Source organism: Pipistrellus kuhlii, unplaced genomic scaffold, assembly GCF_014108245.1.
Source record: "Pipistrellus kuhlii isolate mPipKuh1 unplaced genomic scaffold, mPipKuh1.p scaffold_m20_p_14, whole genome shotgun sequence".
Lineage (NCBI taxonomy): Eukaryota > Metazoa > Chordata > Mammalia > Chiroptera > Vespertilionidae > Pipistrellus > Pipistrellus kuhlii.
In genome coordinates, this window is record NW_023425449.1 from 6,562,796 (window position 1) to 6,577,662 (window position 14,867).

Consider the following 14,867-nt stretch of genomic DNA (forward strand, 5'->3'; position numbering starts at 1 on the left):
AGCGCCCAGGAAACAATAGGTACTCAGTGTCGGATGAATGAATCTCTTCAAACCTCAGCGCTGCTGTGAACATTATATGAGTGAGTCAAAGTCAAGCCTAACCATTTAGCAAGTGTTCAATAAGTATTACAAAGAGGACAATGGGCCCTAACCGGTTTGGCTCAGTGGATAGAGCTTTGGCCTGTGGACTGGAAAGGTCCCAGGTTCGATTCCAGTTAAGAGCATGTACCTTTGTTGTGGGCACATCCCCGGTGGGGAGTGTGCAAGAGGCAGCTGGTCGATGTTTCTCTCTCATCCATGTTTCTAACTCTCTATCCCTCTCGCTTCCCCTCTGTAAAAAAAAATTTTTTTTAAATCAATAAAATCTATTTAAAAAAACAAAGACAAGAGGACGATGGGCCCAGCTGGGGTGGGAGAAGAGGAGGACCCTCACCGGGGAGCTATGCTCTGACGCTGTTTTCCTTTGCCCCCAACTGAGAGGCATGAGGAATGTGTCTTCTGAAGAGCAGGCCTTGGGGCCAGATGGCCTTGTGAGAAATAAGCCAGTCTGTGCTTCAGAATGCTCTAATGTGGAAACCCACATCCAAGAAAGGGCTCTGAACAATATTATCTTTGCTATTTTTAGAAGCAACCACCATCTTTCCTCTGAGCAATAAGCCTAATGTTCAGCCTTATGACTCAAGCACTGTAAGCAAATGAAATCTTTATCAGATTAATATTTTCAAAATATTATCCCGATTGCACTTGCAGCCTTGCTTGGGATAGCTCTGCCAAGAGGGATCCATTTGCTGGAGGGAGTGACAAATGAAGAGGGGGGAGGGAGGGGTGGTGAAGGCAGAGAGCTCACCGGCCACTGGGCCAAGCTCTTAAAGCTACAGATCCTCTGAGGACTTAAAACACCTCCGACGGCCAGGCTCTCTGATCCCCAAACACAGCAGCCACATGAGAGGCTCCCAGGACTGCTTTAAAAACAGCTGTGACCGCCTGGCCAGTGTGGCTCAGTGGTTGAATTTTGACCTATGAACCAGGAGATCACAGTTTGATGCCCTGCCAGGGCACATTGCAGACTCAATCCTCAGTGGTGGCAGGGGGGCATGCAGGAGGCAGCGATCAGTGATTCTCATCATTGATGTTTCTCTCTCTCTCTCTAAAATCAATAAAAAATATATTTGGCTCAGTAGATAGAGCATCAGCCTGCAGACTGAAAGTTCCCAGGTTCGATTCCAGTCAAGGGCATGTACCTTGGTTGTGGGCACATCTCCAGTAGGAGGTGTGCAGGAGGCAGCTGATCCATGTATCTCTCTCATCGATGTTTATAACTCTCTATCCCTCTCTCTTCCTCTCTGTAAAAAAAAAAAAAAAATCAATAAAATATATTAAAAACAAAACAAAACAAAACACCTGTGACCAATGTCCAAAGAAGAATTCTGGATAGTTGTGATTTAAAGGATTAAAAGTCTTGTCCTCATGGTTCTGTTTAATACCAGAAACATCTGCATTTTTGGAATGTCCCTATAATCACTCATCTGCGTTTTAAGGCAGCTACAGCTAGGCCTTGATATAAGAAGGGAAAAAAAAAAAAAGAGAGAGAGAGATCAATAATACTAATGAATATAATTTATCATACACTGTGATACTGTCTGTGATACTGAGAAACATATATTTGGTCTTTGTCCCATTCTGGGCACATATAGTAGTAGGTCCTCTTTATCCACAGGGAATATGTCCCAAGACCCTAGCGGATGCCTGAAAACACAGGTAGTACCCCTCAGTAATCTATACTACACATGCACACACACCCTTTCACTTTAAGGAAGCCCTTTATAGCTTCTCTTTGGCAAATCCAAATCCAGCATCACTGCTCTTATATTTGGGGCTTTATTATTTTTTCATTTTGCTTTCGGAAGATATGATGTTGTTTAAAAAGCTACCGTGTTTCCCTGAAAATAAGACATCCTCCGAAAACAAGACCTAGTGCATGGAAAGATAAAACATCCCCTGAAAATAAGACCTAGCGCAACTTTGGGAGAAAAAATTAATATAAGATACTGTCTTATTTTCGGGGAAACAGGGTAGTACTGTCAGACCCAAAGTTGCTCATCTGAAAGTAATTCCAGTTGAGTAATTCAATGATTAAAACGTTTTAGAGCTTTTCCCAGGGCGTCAAAACTCTTCAGGTATTTTATAAATTCCTTAATTTTCTCTTCTTTCCTTCATTCTCAGAATTTGTCTATGCTTCTTTTACCTTCTAAACATTCTGGGGTTTTATAAAAGGGCTCTGCACATTAGTTATGTTAAGCTCTATGAAAGAGCTGGACATAATGTCAAGAAGAAAACTATTCAGGGCAGAATTCCAGAAAACACAGACCCAAATGATTTCATTCCTAGCTGAATTCTCATATGGCTCTTCAGCCTAGGAATTAGGGTGTTTGGGGTAAACCTCTTTGGATGCTGACCTCACTTTGTGCATCACAAAGCAACTCCCAGTGTTCAGAAAGCACCTCAGACGGCCATATTTTAGAATAAATCCCTTCAAGCGTTTTAGAGGTAGAGATAGACCTCACCAATTAGTCTCTCCAGTCAACTGTTCCTGTCCCCACCTACTCCCACCAGGTATAATAAAGCACATGATTTGATTCACTTACTTTAAGTACTTACACAACTTTGAATTTCATGGATTTCCAAACCATGTATTTTGAAGGTCAAGACTTGTTACTGTTTTACATATGTTTTGCCTGCCGTTCAATAGATGTTATTTATTTTACTTGTCTAGAAGGATGCTTATTATTCTTGTATTTCCATAGAGTATCAAGTCTTGCTTCATTATTTGTTCATGTGTCCGCTGGTTTTGGTTTATATGATCAACAGGCAAAATGTTCAACTCAATTGAATTGAGGCAACTTGTTCTGCTAAAAAGAGCAAATAACTGAACTTCTAGAAGGTCTTGGAACTCTTCATTTAATTCTGCATTTACCAAGAAGCTATTTGGTATAAGTTTCTTTGTTGGCAACAAAGTTAAAATGATAATAAGATTTGGTCTCCTGCCCTCAAGTTCAGAGTGTGAACTTCATGAGAGTCATGGGAAATAGAAGTGTTCCTACCAGAAGAGGGAATGAATCCTAGCCTGACACTTTTCCTCACGACAATGTGAAAGTTCAAATGAGGCAGTGGGCTGGTCTCCTGCAGGAAATCGGAGAAGCCTGCCTAGAGGGACCAGTTGCCAGGGTTCTTGTTCCAGCATTAGGAAAGGGTGCAGCAATCTGGAGAAAGGAGCTGATGTGTAGATTAAGAAGGAGTCCAAGGATGAAAGATAATTTTGAAAGGCATTGGGGGTCCGAGGTGCTTCAGTTAAAGGAGCTAAAGACTACCCCTTACCTAAGGATCCCATGCTATTTATTAACACAATTTGTCTTGAGGCAAGGTGGAGATAATATACTTCAAAGAGTAGAGTTTACAAAAGCATTGTCAGGTTAGGGAATAGCCTACAGGTGTCCAGGTGTTTGGCCAACAGGAGCCAATAACATGCAGATTAAGATGCTCTGAGCTGTCTGGCAGCAAGCAATAATCCTATTCAAGTTTGGGGGAAGTGCCATTTAGCCATTCCAACAAATAATTACATTTTGTGATTCAGCCCTTGTTGAGTCTCCAAACTTCACCAACCTTTTGGTGAAACTCTTGTAATTTTGACATGCTGAAATTGGTTTCCAGCAACCAGTATTTAAAGTGGTCTTTACGACATTAAAAATGGGTAGGACCCGGTCATGCAAAGAAGAGAAGATTGGGAGGAAGGGCCCATCCAAGAACAAACCAGCACATGAAGTATGAATATTAATCAATGATTTTAGATGAAAAGATTCTACGTGTTCAGCCTATTATTAGGTGATACAAGTTGGTCCAGAGAAGATAACATTAAATTGAGGCAGGAGAGACCTCTTGAGCCCATCTGAGCAGACTTAACCCCAAAACCAAAACCAAAGGTCTTGGGAACGCCTTGGTCTTTCTGTAATGATAATATGATTTCTTGAAAATAAGCAGGACGAGCAATAATGCAGTGTTGTTGTTGTTGTTGTTGTTGTTTAAATATATTTTATTGATTTTTTACAGAGAGGAAGGGAGAGAGATCGAGAGCTAGAAACGTCAATGAGAGAGAAACATTGACCAGCTGCCTCTTGCACACCCCTTACTGGGGATGTGCCCGCAACCAAGGTACATGCCCTTGACCGGAATCGGCTGACGCTCTACCACTGAGCCAAACCGGTTTTGGCCAGTGTTGTTGTTTTTTAAGTGACCTAAATGTCAGGTCACGGTCACTCTAGTCCACATGTGTCAAACACAAGGCCCGAGGGCCAAATCCTTCCCGCCAGGCCTTGCAATGTGGCCCGCACCGCGCTGTCATCACTGCACTCCGCTGCGTTTCCATCACAATGACAGTTTATGACTGTTCAGTAAACCATTCGGCCCGCGATTTAGGCTGGATTTTAGATTTTGGCCCCTTCTCTGATTGAGTTCGACACCCCTACGTCTAGTCAATAACACACAAGCAAAAATCTCTATAGAAGCTGCTGAGGGTGTTAAGACTATGCCTTAGGTGGGGAATCATTTGTGAAGTAAATATTCTTTTGGTGTTTCTGGATTTTGTTCTCTCTGGTTTGTCTTTTATTTTATTTTATTTTATTTTATTTTATTTTAAATATATATTTTATTGATTTTTTACAGAGTGTAGGAGGGAGTGATAGAGAGCTAGAAACATCGATGAGAGAGAAACATAGACCAGCTGCCTCTTGCACACTCCCTACCAGGGATGTGCCTGCAACCAAGGTACATGCCCTTGACCAGAATGGAACCTGGAACCTTTCAGTCCGCAGACCGACGCTCTACCACTAAGCCAAACCAGTTTCGGCTGGTTTGTCTTTTAATGTGTGGTGATCCAGGAGAGAACCTCACCCATCAGGAGACTCCCAATGGCCTCGTGTGGAAAACAACAACAAAACGAAACACAGGCAAAGATCTTGAAGCACAGAATGTACAAGGAAGCAATCCTGAAACAGAGTTTGAATATTTTCTTTGGTTTACCCAATTTTTTTTTTTTTTTTTAAGAATAGGAACCCACAAGCAAGATTATTTATGAAAAATAAAACTCCATGGCCTGCTGCAGCCATTACTGCAAGAACACTTTTCTTAGAGATGAGTTCTTTTCAGAAAATTCTGAGAGGTTGTGTAACATCGAATGCTTTCAAGGCTCAAGTCAGGAGTCAGAAAACAGCTCTGGGATGAGAATGCTCCCAAATCTCTAAGGTTCTCATTTAATTTTTACATTTTCTGGCATATTTGCCTTAAACCCACTCCATGGTCACAAGAGCAGTGAAATGTTATTTCGTTGTAGACCCCTCCTCTTGGGCTCACTCTACGTGGAAGGCAGTTTTGATAAGCAACAGGTCACCACTGTTATCCAGTCCTTTTTTTCAACAAATGCAAAGAATGAGAAAACAGAACCAAAGAGATTCGGGCAATGAAACCAACCACAGCCAACATTTATTCTTGATCTTTGTCACTACTTCATGCTTCCTTATTTTCCTCCACACATTAAATATACAATAACCAAAACTTTATTAATATACACATAAAGAAAACATGGGCAGCATGCAGGTGTAGCAGGTGGTACGTAAACCCAGCCAGTGGTTGTTTCTGCCGTGGGCCTCCATGTGGGCAGTGGAGGGCTAGTGGCACTCCCAAGTAGAACCTCAAATGAAGAGCAACCCAGGCCACACTGAACCACAGAAGGCAAACAACACCAAAGAGTTTCTGTTCAAACTAAGGGACAAAGTTCATCTTTTAATTTTAAATAAAACTTCACTTTGTTTTTTTCCTCCAACAAATGTTTTTAAATTAGTGAAATACTAAAGGAGAAAGGAGGGAGACAAAGAATGGATAAGAAGCATAAATTGAATCCAGGAAGTTCTGTGGTGGGTGACTGATAAATCGCCTGATGAAGTAAGACAAAACAAAACAAAACAAAACTAACAACCTCAGACTATTTCATTATCCCATCTTTCCTTAAAGGGAAAAAAAAACATATATTTTGTTTTGGGATAAATAGCTAAGGCTTTTGCAGAAGGAAAAGTGTCACGAGAACATGGAAAATATTTCTGATGTCTATGGCACACAAAATACCTAAAAGTAATAAAATATTAAAAGGCAAGAAGGCATATCTGTAAAAAATGAGAGTGCATATGTTGGATGAAAAGCAAAAAAAACTATGGGATTAAATGGTGATGTTATCCAAATGGCACTTGAACAAACATTCCTTTTCAAATTCAGTTTCTCAGAGGTTTGACTTCAGAAGCCTGAGCACTTTCAACATTAAGTTTGCCTTTATTCTTCTTCATTCGAATAAACACAACTGTTAAAATTATACCTGAAAGAGAAAACAGGGTCAAATAGATGAAATCTTAAAATATATTGTCACATTTATTTATAAAGTAATAAATACCCTGGTAGAAAGAAGTGACTCATACAGCTTCATTTATTCTTGTGGTTCAACAAAATTATTTTGTCCTGGTGAAAAGGGGACTGAAGGCCTTAACCTTCTTAAGCTTATCACTTTTCTTATTGTCAGTAAGTATGCACCAAGTCCAAACTATATCTAAGCTGGTAGCTATTGCTTGGTCTCTATCAAAGAATATAGAATTTAGTGCCTGCACTACTCTGAAAATTAAGTGTCGACAGTTACACAATTATAGTAGGGACTTGAGTACCCCACTTTCATAAATGAATAGCTCATTCAGAGAGAAAATCAACAAGGAAAATTTGACCTTGAAGGACACATTAGACCACATTAACTTAATAGATACATGTTAACATATATATTTTTTAAGGGCACATGAGACATTCCCCATGATAGAACACATGTAGATCACAAAACAAGTCTCAATAAACTTAAGAAGACAGAAGTCATATCAGGCATCTTTTTTGACCACAACAACATGAACTAGAAGTCTACAGGGGGGATAAAACTGGAAAAAACACAAGTACATACAGACTAACCAACATACGTCTAAACTACCAAATAGGGAATTATTTGGTAGTTTTTATTAAGATAAACTCTCTTGAGATAAATGAAAGCTCAACTCTTTGAAATTTATGGGATGAAGCAAAAGTAGTTCTAAGAGGGAAGTTCCCAGCGATAAAGGCAGACTTAAAAAAGAAAAGAAAATCTCAAGTAAAAGTAAAATATCGAACTCTAAACCCAAAAGAACTAGGAAAGGAAGAACAAACCCAAAGCAAAGAGAAGGAAAAAAATAAATAATAATGAAGATCAGGGCAGAAATAAGATGAAATAGGGATTTAAAGAAAAAAGTAAAAAAGAGGTGGTTCTTTGAAAAGAAACAAAATCGATAAAACGTTACCCATATTCAAAGATAAAAAGAGAAGTGGCCCAAATCAATAAAATCAGATGGCCAAGAGGCGAGGCAACGGAAACCCACAGAAATACAGAGGATCACAATAGATTACCATGGATTATAATCACACACCAACATTTATGCTTGAAAGCCTCATATTTCCCAAGGCAACCCGTCAGGCAATGAAAGGAAGTGGGTGATACTAAAACGGTACGGTACGCCCAACCAGGAAGGTTTGATCGGGTTCACTGGTGATCTATATTCTTGGCTGTCGCCTAGGTTGTTGCCATTTGACCAGCCGCCAGAGCAGACCCTTAGGTGAGCTAATGTTTCTAAGGACCAGAACAGAAATCCTTGAACCTGAGAGATTACACTCACCAATGACCAATAATGTGGTCAGGAGGATGGCAACCGTCGAGCCCACGGTAGGTATCCCAGGCAGATGGCCTACTGGCCGGTAACAGCTCCCCTCCGCACATGTGCAGAAAGTGACTGGAAAGCAAAACAGGATTTGGTGGTTTACGTTTTTAAGGAAACAACGGCAGAATCTCATCTCAACGGTGACGATTCTTTCCACCTCCCCATGGGAACAGACACCATCCCAGGGTGACTGCAGCAAAATACCCACCTGGTAAAGAGACGGTCCCCTCCAAGGGCGGCTGACCCCCATCATTGATGCGGATTGGGACATTGTAAACTCTCTCCTCGAAGCGGGTGTGCTTGGTGGAGAGTCGGGCATGAGTTCCTGTCAGAATAGCGTAAAATGAATGGCAGCTTCGGTACCCAGATCAGCAGGCATCAAGCTCATATGTGAATCACATACTGAGGGTGACTGAAAAATGGTTACGTATAAGTATGAGTTAAACTACCCAAAGTATCTCCACTCCACAGGTACCTTCCATAATGTCAAAAAGAGTTCATGCGTTTTTCAAGTCCTCAGTTTATGATTTCTCTGTAGAAACATATACTAAATGCAGTCAGTTATCATAAGCCCCAGTAGTTATGTTCATAAAGTCACCATGAACACTGAATTATAAAGAAGAACTATTTGAAGAAATTATTGCTAATTTCCCCACCCCCAAATGTAATAAAAACTAAATTATCAATTCAAGAAAATCATCAAATCTCAGGGGAAAAGGGGGGGGGGAAAAACTCACAACCCACAACTATGAAAAGGCACATAATAATCAAATTGCTTAAAATTAGTAATAAAGAGAAAAATCTTAAAAGTATCCAGAGTAAAAAGACACATTACATTCAAGGGAACAAAAAAGAAAAAAAATGCAATACAGAATACAGTGGAGAAATCTTTAAAGTATTGAGGGGAAAAAGGCTCGATAAGTTGAAATGTATTCTAGTCAAATGTTCTCTGGTCATTAAGGAATTACGTTAGAATTAAGTTAGAAAGTTAAAACCATTATTAAATACCACTACACTCCCACTAGAATGGCCGGAATTAAAAAGACTGAGCATAGCAAGTATAAGGAGAACATTGAGGACTCACACATACTGGTGGAGCTGTAAAATGTTACAGACTTCTTGGAAAGCAGTGTGCCCCTGCCTTAAAAATCTAACGGTACAGCTGCCGTGGTACCCAGCATTGCACTTCTAGATATTCAGGAAAATGAAAGTATATGCTCCAACAAAATACTTGTTCACAAATGCTCCTAGCAGCTTCGTTTGTAACAGCAAAAATTGGAAGCCACCTAAATGACAATCAATTAGTGAGGGAATAACAGACTGTGATAAGAGTCAGGCCATGGAATGCTACTCTGCAATTAAAAAAAAAAAAAAAGAGCCGAAATCGGTGTGGCTCAGTGGATAGAGCATCCGCCTGCGGACTGAAAGGTCCCAGGTTCCTTTCTGGTCAAGAGCATGTACATTGGTTGCGGGCACATCCCCGGCAGGGGGTGTGCAAGAGGCAGCTGGTCGATGTTTCTCTCTCATCGACGTTTCTAACTCTCTATCCCTCTACCTTCCTCTCTGTAAAAAATCACTTAAAAAAAAAAAAGATATATTGATACACAGAACAGCATGGCTAAAACCCAAAATAAATATGCTCAGTGAAATTAGCCAGATGAAAAAAAAAATTACATAGTGTATTACTTTATTTTGATAAAATTCTTGAAAATGCAAACTAATCTATAGTAGATAGAAAGCAGAACAGTAGTTCCCTGGTGATGGGGGAAAGGCAGAGTGGGCTGAAAATGGGGACTCTAACAGCATGTAAAACTTTTTTTTGGGGGGGGGCGATGTGGAAATAGTCTTATCCTGATGGTGTTCACACATGTCAATTTTTATAAAATTTATATAAAATTGTATGCTTTAAATGTGTGCTGCTTACTATATGTCCATAATTATCTATAATAATAAAAGCGTGATATGCTAATTAGACCAGACGTCCTTCTGCATGACCTTCTGGATGGAGCAAGGGCTGGAGGGAAGCCCGGGTCCCCGGTGCCGGAGGGAAGCCCGGGTTCCCGGTGCCAGAGGCAAGCCGGTGCCGGCAGTGGGGGAAAGAAAGGCCTGCGCCTGCACGGATTTCATGCACCGGGCCTCTAGTATTTCAATAAAGCTGCTTTTAAACATCATGATGAAACCTGTTTCTCAGCGGCCACTGAAAATTTTGCAAATGCTGCTCAGATTACTAGTATCCAACTATCCGTCTCCCTATGCTACAGGGGATGGCTGTGTGGTAGCCGTCTTCTCTGCTCCCAAAGTCTGGGGCTTCCCCCCCCCCCTGGAGAGCTCCCCTCTGCCAGTTCCCAGAGCAGGTGGCTCCTCCCTGGAGCCTGGCAGAAGGTCCTGTGCCCAGGGCTGCAGGCCCGTCGGTCGAGGCCAATACCAGCCGGCGCCATCGTGCACCAACGCTCTTCTCCATGTGCGTCTGACCACTCACCGTTGATCTCGGAAATCTCCCAGTCGTTCTGTAAGCTCTGGCTGCCAAGGGCGAATGTGAACTGTGGGCCCCGAAACGGCTGCCGGTCGTCGTCCGTGGCCTCGATGACGTAGCTCCCGGGCGCGCTGAGCGGGTGGCAGGAGAACAGGCCCGTGTACTCCTTGGCCAGCCGCGGGGGGTTGTCGTTCACGTCCGTCAGGGCCAGGTGGAAGCCGGCCGTGGTGCTCAGGGAGGACCCGCCTGGGGAACAGAGCGGCGGACACGGGACGTCAGCTCTCCCGCTTCCTCTCAACAAGAAAGAATACGTATTCCCCCTTTTGTAAAAAATTACAACTCAAGCAGTTGGGTATGTTGAGGTTGCAGAAGGACAGCAAACGCTTAGAATCAGACCTGGTTAAAAGCCTTCGCGATAATAGTAAGATTGATGTGCTAATGTCTTACAGACAGCACTTCAGCGCGGCACTGGTTTGCATTTACAGGGAGAAGGCTGAGGCCCAAAGAATGTGTGTGACCGGCCCAAGGTCATACGGCAACAGCCTGACCCTGCTTCCAGGAGAACCGCCAAGCAGGCGGGCAGTTGGGCGGGCACACAGGGACCTGCCTCGAGCTGTGCCCCTTCAGGGGGCACCCAGGAGCCCTGGCAGTCTGTAGGCAACCCCGCAGATGCTCAGCGCAGGCGATTCTCATCTGAAACAAAACCAGGAGGTAGTTCCCTCCACTTTTAAAATATATATATTTTTTATTGATTCAGAAAGGAAGGGATAGGGAGAGAGAGAAACATCAATGATGAGAGAGAGTCATTGACTGGCTGCCTCCTGCATGCCCCCCCCTCCACTGGGGGTCGAACCCACAACCTGGGCATGTGCCCTTGACTGGAATCAAACCTGGGACCCTTCAGTCCTGAGGCTGACGCTCTATCCACTGAGCCACACCAGCTAAGGCTCCCTTCACTTTTGTACCCTTCTTGCTCTTCCACTCTACAATATTCAGACAATCTGACCCACTCACTTTCCCTCCCTCCTACTTCTATTGGTGCATCTTGTTAACTTGTTATTATTATTATTATTATTATTATTATTAAATTTTTGCTCACCTACTTCAGTTGCCACCACTTGTACGCGATACACACTCTCAGTCTCCCTGTCCAGCGGGGCCGCACTGAAGATATCGCCAGTGGCAGGGTCAATCCTGAGCCAGCCCCTCGCGTTGCCTCTCAGGGAATAACTTCACGAAGGGAAAAGAGCAGAGGAAACCCGGGTTACTTTATGTGAAAACGGGAGCGTAGTCTATGCATCGCTGTGCTGCTGTGTCAACAGTATCCCTGGCGTATTATTTATGGCATATTTCAAAGATCATTACGTAATACTACGAATACTTTATTGGCATAGCTTCTACCGTGTTTCCCCGAAAATAAGACATCCTCCAAAAATAAGACCTACTTACAGGTTTCCTTCCGAGTGAAATATAAGGCATCCCCCGAAAATAAGGCCCCCCTAGGCTTTGTCTCAGAATGCTATTGCTAAACATGAGAGATTTGAAAGAAATCTGATTCTGAAAGAAATGGAGACACAAGAAATTCACCAGGAAATTCAGGAATTGGATTGTTATGATGATGTTCCAGAAGACGATGACATGTCATTGAATAAATGAGTAAATTCTTGATACTGTAGGATTCACAGTTTGTCTGGTTTGTGTTGACAACTACAGTCCTACCGTACCGTATACAGGTAATAAATTTCCTTTATTTTCATTTAACAATAAGTGTGTACCGTATTCTTCTTCATGGAAAAATAGGACATCCCCTGAAAATAAGACCTAGCGCATCTTTGGGAGCAAAAGTTAATATAAGACACTGTCTTATTTTCGGGGAAACAGGGTATCTTCAAAACAGGGATTTGACCATCTTTACAAAGTGGTAGTTGTACTTGTTTCCTTAGAAAATGTATAGCCGCAAACTCGGGAGAGAAAAAATTGAACTTTTCTGGCAAACAAATAATTCTAATGGAAACAACCTGGGACCAGCTTTTAAAACGGATTAGCAAAGCACCCTTCTAAGAAAAGCTGAGCACCCAGCGGTGGAGATGTTGTGCGAATGGGTGGATACTCCGAGGCCACTGGTGGCCACGTGAACTGTCTCATTCAACAAACACCTACTGAGTGTTTAGCAAGTCTCAGGCAGTCGGGAGGTTACAAAAATGGGCTCTCAGGCCAGGAGAGGAGACAGACACGGAGACAAATAACTCCAATGGAAAGCCGTAATGACAGTGAAAGGGGCCCTACGGAGCCCCAGAGAAGGTCATGGGAGTCAGAGCAGCCTTTCTGAAGGAGAAGCTAGCCGAGGCAAGAAAAGGGAGCTGCTTTAAGCAGAAGGGATTGCTGTGCTATGGCCTGAGGCCAAGGAATAGCTTGTCGGGGTAAACACGGGAAGCAGTGGATGGAAAAGACGAAGCCAGAGAGCCTGGAGCGAGCCAGATCGTGGGAAGCAGTGGTCAGCCTTGGAATGGAGTTCAGCAGGAAGACAACCCAGTCATATTGGTGTTACCAGTGGGACTCATGGGTAGGTGTGATAGATGAATTTGAGAGAGACAAGCCGAGAACCACAGGAGAAACAATTGGTACAGCCCTTTGTGGAGCAACACATCAGAGCCATAAGGCTGTTCACTTACCAAAGCATTTCACCTCTGGAAATTTTCCCTCAATAAAAAAAACAATGTAATAGAAGTTATAAAATAATTACACGCATACAAATATGCAAAACACCCTATATAATAAAAGCCTAATATGATAAGTGTCTGGTCATCCAGTCGGCCATTCAATTAAAGCTTAATAAAAGCTAATGATATGTTAAGGCTGCTCAACTGCTTGCTATGACTTGCACTGACCATCAGGGGGCAGATGCTCAATGCAGGAACCAAGGCCAAGTTCACCAAGTGCATTGGATATGGCTTCAAATTGCTGGCTGCTCCCTTAGGAGAGAGCCTTGGAGTCAGGCCAGGTCCTCTGCACCCCCGGTGCCCCTGACCACAGCCCTTCTCCCCTCCCACTGGCCTTGGTCACAGCACAGCTAGGCCTGCCCGGCCCGGCTCTCTACCTTATGTCCAGACCTTCCGGGTCCTTGGCAGTCACGTTGCCCACTTTGGTGCCTACGGCCACATCTTCGCTGGCTTTTGCCTGGAATATGTGCTGGGGAAACTGAGGTGCTTCGTTCACATCGGTCACAATAAGGGTGAAGGTGGCGAAGGAGCTGGCATTGTACTGCACACCCTGCACCAGAGGCTCAGGGTTTTCCGCTTGGATCACGATGTTATGAATGGCTGTTGTTTCAAAGTCAAGAGGCTGTGTGTGGGGGGGAGAAACACAGAGAAATTTAACTTGGGGATGACTAATTCCCTAGAAGATTCATTCCCTATTCTCCTTTAAAAACGCTCAGAGAGCAGCAGGTCACTGAGTCAGTGCCAGGAAACACCTACTTCTCACAATGATGATGGAGCCATTAAAAAGTCTGTGCTGGCCTTAACCAGTTTGGCTCAGTAGATAGAGCATTGGCCTGCGGACTGAAGGGTCCCAGGTTTGATTCTGGTCAAGGGCATGTATAATACTTTGGTTAGGGGCACATCCCCAGTAGGGGGTGTGCAGGAGGCAGCTGATCGATGTTTCTCTCTCATCGATGTTTCTAACTCTCTCTCTCTCCCTCTCCATTCCTCTCTGTAAAAAATCAATAAACTATATTTTTAAATAATTTTTTTAAAAAAGTCTGTGCTGCAGGATTTATCAGAGTTTATAAGGTGCATGCCTACTCTCCTAGAAGAGCCAATCAGTGCAGCACTCCCCAAAATTTATCTAACCCTGGGACAGTTCCTTCACTCCTTCAGCAGAAACCTATTGATTCTCTCGAGGGTGGGAAATGCTTAGAGATGTCCCCTCTGTATAAAATCTATATGGAGAACGATTTTAGAGGAACGTCAGGACCCAAATCCCAAAGTAAAAGTCCTTAAACTCATGGAGAGTGGGAGAGGTTAGACGAGATGATCTGAAGATAGATGCTCTTGTTCCAGGTCATTCCAGACAGAGCCAGAACTGAAGACAAAAAAAAAAATCAAAAATCCAATTTGGATTTAGCGTGAGGAAGAATTTTAATAGGGCTACCTAGAAAGACAGACAGAGTTGCTTCAAAAACAGTTCTCAACTCTGGAAGGTTTCGGGAATGGGCTTAAACAGCACAGGAAGGACTTAACTACCATTTAAGCAATTGGTTCTATGGGCCTTGAAGTTCTCCCTAAAGGCACAGAATCCCCGATTCCATGAGGAGTCTCTGGCTGGCACGTTCGAAGAAAAGGCCTACAGTCTTAAGGGCTCATAGGACTCATCCAGTCTCACCCCCACATTTGCAAAGGGAGAAGTACAGCCCTATGCACACACCCTTCCCAGACTTATCAAATAACAAGATAGAACACCTTCTTACATTTGAATTTCTGATGAACAACCAAATTTTTTAGTATAAGTATGCCCCAATATTACATACACACACATTAAAGATTGTTTATCACGTGTTTTATGTATTTTACATG

The 14,867-nt window shown here is 42.9% G+C and overlaps 1 protein-coding gene across 1 annotated transcript in view; it reads right to left on the bottom strand.

The window, feature by feature from the left end:
• Positions 1–5,866: 5,866 nt before the first annotated feature.
• Positions 5,867–14,867, bottom strand: part of CDH17 (cadherin 17) — a 33,588-nt gene continuing 24,587 nt past the window's right edge. The window contains exons 12-17 of the mRNA XM_036436517.2: positions 13,391–13,635; positions 11,393–11,523; positions 10,300–10,539; positions 8,029–8,145; positions 7,779–7,892; positions 5,867–6,415 (exon numbers count right to left, since the gene is read on the bottom strand). Of these exons, the coding sequence (XP_036292410.1) occupies positions 6,315–6,415; positions 7,779–7,892; positions 8,029–8,145; positions 10,300–10,539; positions 11,393–11,523; positions 13,391–13,635 (948 nt within the window). The 3' untranslated portion in view covers positions 5,867–6,314. The remainder of the gene's footprint in view (positions 6,416–7,778; positions 7,893–8,028; positions 8,146–10,299; positions 10,540–11,392; positions 11,524–13,390; positions 13,636–14,867) is intronic.